The 4110-nt window shown below is 57.6% G+C and overlaps 1 protein-coding gene across 1 annotated transcript in view; it reads left to right on the top strand.

The window, feature by feature from the left end:
* The first annotated feature begins 1552 nt into the window (after positions 1-1552).
* ODF3L1 (outer dense fiber of sperm tails 3 like 1) overlaps positions 1553-4110 on the top strand; it is a 3725-nt gene continuing 1167 nt past the window's right edge. The window contains exons 1-3 of the mRNA XM_008060668.1: positions 1553-1673; positions 2432-2542; positions 3579-3692. Of these exons, the coding sequence (XP_008058859.1) occupies positions 1553-1673; positions 2432-2542; positions 3579-3692 (346 nt within the window). The remainder of the gene's footprint in view (positions 1674-2431; positions 2543-3578; positions 3693-4110) is intronic.

A 4110-nucleotide genomic window follows, 5' to 3' on the forward strand; every position in this document is an offset into this window, starting at 1 on the left:
GTCACAGCTGGAGGGAAGGGGCATTGGGGAACAAGTGGCCTGTGACCTGCTGGTATATGGAGTGGCTTGGTTTCCCCAGGAGCCGTGCAGAGGGCGGTGGACGGGAGTGGAGCAGGAGGAAGGCAGGAGGTTCCTGGGTCTGGAATGTTGCCCAGGCTGATCTTGAACTCCTGAATTCAAGCAATCTTTTTGCCTCAGCCTCCCAAAACGCTGGGATCACAGGTATGAGCCCCTGCGCCCAGTCCAATTTTTTTGTATTTTTTTTGGTGGTGATGGGGTCTAGGCTAATTAACTGCTGTAATTACAGGCATGAGCTGCCTTGTCCTGCCCCTCATAGGTTCTTAGCAATGAAGAGGGCTACAGCCTTCCCTCAGCCCTGGGGCATCTACCAACCACAGGGGGCGGGACGCTGTCCCCTCACACTGCCCCACCCCCTCCAAGGGCGTGGTCTTGCAAGAAGTGGCCCCTGTGGCCTCAGCACCCCCCCCCTTGCCTCCCATTCCCTTTCTGAAATCCCAGCCAGCAGGCAAGCATTCCCTGAGCTAAACACAGATCTCTTGGGGTACCATGCCCTGGGATAGGAGTCTGGGAAGGTGCTATCAGACAATCACACCTCAGTGCGAAATAGTTGGCTTGGTCCTTTGCCAAGGGAAAAACAGACTTTTTTGGGTTTGTTTTGTTTTGAGATGGAGTCTCACTCTGTCGCCCAGACTGGAGTGCAGTGGCCGCTCCTGGCCACCGCAGCCTCCACCTGCTGGGCTCCGGCGATCCTTCCGCCTCAGCCTTCCAAGTAGCCAGAACTACATGCGTGTGCTACCGTGCCCTGCTAATTTTTGGTTTATTGTAGAGACAAGGTCTCACCAAGTTGCCCAACTGGTCTCGAACCCACAGGCTCAGGCAATCCACTCGCCTTAGCCTCCCAAAGTGCTGGGATTACAGGCTGAGTCACTGAGTCTTTGACCAGACTTTGATAGAAGGGAGGGTGTAGGGGTACAGGAGGGAGGGGCTGGAGGCCGAGGGCCGTCAGGGGGCTGAGAGTTCACAGGACCCCTTCACCCGTGAGCCACCGGCCCCCTCCATTCCTTTCCCCAATCTTAGGATACCCACGTGGGGTGAAGAGCTGGCTGGGTATATCCCTTTCTCCCTTTCCCTCCCCTGACCCAGGTTCGGGACTCCTAGGCCATTTCGCCTGGTTGGTGGGGGGTGGGCAGCAGTGCTGAGTCCTCAGGGCTCCACTGCTAAGCTGTCAGCGTAGAATTTCTACGCCACAGCTCGGGCACCACGGCAACCGGGAAATAAACACTTGGAGCCCTTATATCCAAGTTCTGCCGTGATGTCATCCCCAGCCTGGCTTGCTGGGGCCTGCGCTGGCTGTACCCCAGACGGCCCCAGCTGCTCAAGTTGGGGTGCCGCCGCCCCTCCCAGCCCCCACGCAGTGTCTGGAGCAGAGTTGAGAGAGTGGACTCAGGGGTCTCCGGCAGGGACTCCTGGCTCCCTGCCCGCTGCCTAGAGCCAGCCTTGGCTGCCGTTGTCTCCCTCCCCAGTCCCAGCCATGAAACTGCCCAAGGGGGCCAAGAACTGTGTGTTCTATGCACAGCACCCAGAAGAGAAGGAGCCACGGCCGTCACGGCAGGAGGTCAAGCAGACCCCGGTAGTCATGGCCACCATCAGAGGTGAGAACCCGCCCCACCCTGGGCCCACTGCCCAGCTGCCTCCTGCAAAGTCCCTTCAGACTTCCTCAGAGTCTCACAGAAGACCTGCACCCTGAGCTGACCCTCACGAGCAGTGGGCAGTGCTCACTGCTGGGATGGTTCGAGGGGCTGGGGAGGAAGGGAGCCTGGGGCGGGCGGTGGGGCCAGTTCTGGGAAAAGGCCAGGAGCCTTTAGCCTAGCCTCAGTCTCCTCACTTCCCTTCTACCGTACTCTCAAGGGAGAGCAGACAAGTTAATCCTTACTATGCTGTTAGTGACTGGCTATTGCTCTAAGTGGGGGGTGGGAGGGGTTGGTTTAGTGCAGTGATAAAATGCACACAGGCTCTGCTGGGTGACTGTCTCAGAACTGTCATATTTCCACCTTCTGTGACTTTGGGTAGATTGATATTTCTCAGCCTTGACATTCCTATCTGTAAGATAGGAACAAACAAGGGTTGTCAGGAGGCTTCACTGGAATAACCCACATCAGTTGTTTAGCACAGTACTTGGTGCGGACAGAGTAAGTGCTCAGTTAATCATAGCAATGACCTTTCTTATTACTCACTGTCTGTCCTGGGAATACTGCCATTCCCCAACAGAACACCTCGGGGGTGATGGGCTCTGTGGGCAGCGTGGTGTCTGTAAGGGCAAAGACCCCCAGGGATCTCGTGGTGCACAGCGTTTAGTCCCTGCCTCTGACCCATTGGCCCGGGCTGAAGGCTGCCCCGTCTGTCCTCACAGGTCCAGGGCCCGCCAAGTACCTGCGGGCATCCTGCACAGGCTACATTGACCATGACATCTCCTTGTTCCAGGGGCCGGCATACACCCTGCACACCCGGCACTCAGAGAAGCGTGAGCATGGCTGCCTCGTCCCCTTGGCATGGGGTTATTGTTGGGGACTGTAGGGCTACTCCCTGTCGCCACAGACCACAGAGAGGCCTGCCCACTCGAGTGGGCCCTGGGTCGGAGGAGGCCAGCAGGGATGCCCTGGGACCCCACCCCCTCTGCAGGTGACTGTGTGGGCTTCTCCCAGCCAGATCTCCCAAGGGAGCTCCGAGGGGGCACTGGCCGCATCCAGCTGGCAGGACAGGGTCGCCCCTTTGTCTGGGCTGTAGCTGGGGCCCTTCAGTTTGAGCCACCGTGTTCTGGGTTAACTGACCGCAGTGGCTGGGCAGGAACCGCTGGGAGGGCAGCAGGGAAGTGTTGGGGGTGTCCGCCAGGGCTTCTCAAGTGGTCTAGAAACCCCTGGAAGGGCAGAGCAGAGGGCCACAGAAGACTGGAGGCTGCTGGTAGGAGGAGGGGCAGGGCTGGGCATGGAGAGCATCTGGAGGCTGAGATCAGGGTGCCTGCCAGGTCTCTCCCTGGGAGACAAAGAGGAGGGGCAGAGTTGGGCATGGAGAGTGTCTAGAGGCTGAGATCAGGGTGCCTGCCAGGCCTCTCCCTGGGAGACACGCCCTCAGCTGCAGGGGAACCCCCGGCCGGTGCTGGGCCCTTCCTGGGGAGTGGGGTGGGCCAGGCCACCGCGCAGCTGTGAGTTTATCGGTTCCCTTGAACAAGTTACTGAGAATAGCAGGTCATGTGTTCAAAGTCCCATCATAGGCCAGGCGCGGTGGCTCATGCCTGTAATCCCAGCACTTTGGGAGGCTGAGACGGGAGGATTGCTTGAGACCAGAAGTTCCAGACCAGCCTGGCCAACATAGCAAGACCTCATTACAAAAAATAGAAAACAAAAAGTTCCATTTGACAGATGAGGTAGTCAAGGGTCCCCAAACACCCAAGAGCCACAGGAAGTTGAAGGGAGCCCTTGTTTTCCTTGCCTGGAGGGAGGCTGGGATCACACTGGGGACTCCTGGGGGTTAACCGGGTCCTCTCCTTGGCTGCCCTGCAGGGATCGCAGACACGTGCAGCCCTGGGCCTTGCTATTTCCCGGATCCCAAAATAACTCGGTTTGGAATTTCCAGCTGCCCGCAGGTTCCCATGGAAGAGCGAATCTCCAACCTGCGTAAGATGGGGCCGGGAGAGGGGGGCTGGGAGGGAGAGGTTGGGGTCCACCCTTGGGACCTGAGCAGGGCACAAGGTCATGGCTCCCTTCCCCAGGTGCAATGTCCCAACAAGCCACCCATGCCGTGATGCTGGCATCAGCACATCTTATAGCCAATGTTATGGTGCTCGGGTGATGTTATGATGTCATGGGGCTCATGTCGTGGGTGCAATATCGATGTGAATGAACTCCCAGACCGAAGTGACCTTGGGATGTTTCAGAGGGACATCAGGAAGCTCACAGACCAAGAGTGATGTTATGATGACACTTAGGGTTTTATTATTTTAATTTATATATATATATATATATTTAGTAGGAGTCTCACTTTGTCAGGCTGGAGTGTGTGGCATTCTCATGGCCACTGCAGCCTCAACTTGCT

The sequence above is a fragment of the Carlito syrichta genome, unplaced genomic scaffold, assembly GCF_000164805.1.
Source record: "Carlito syrichta isolate Samal-C Ts95f unplaced genomic scaffold, Tarsius_syrichta-2.0.1 Scaffold304688, whole genome shotgun sequence".
NCBI lineage: Eukaryota > Metazoa > Chordata > Mammalia > Primates > Tarsiidae > Carlito > Carlito syrichta.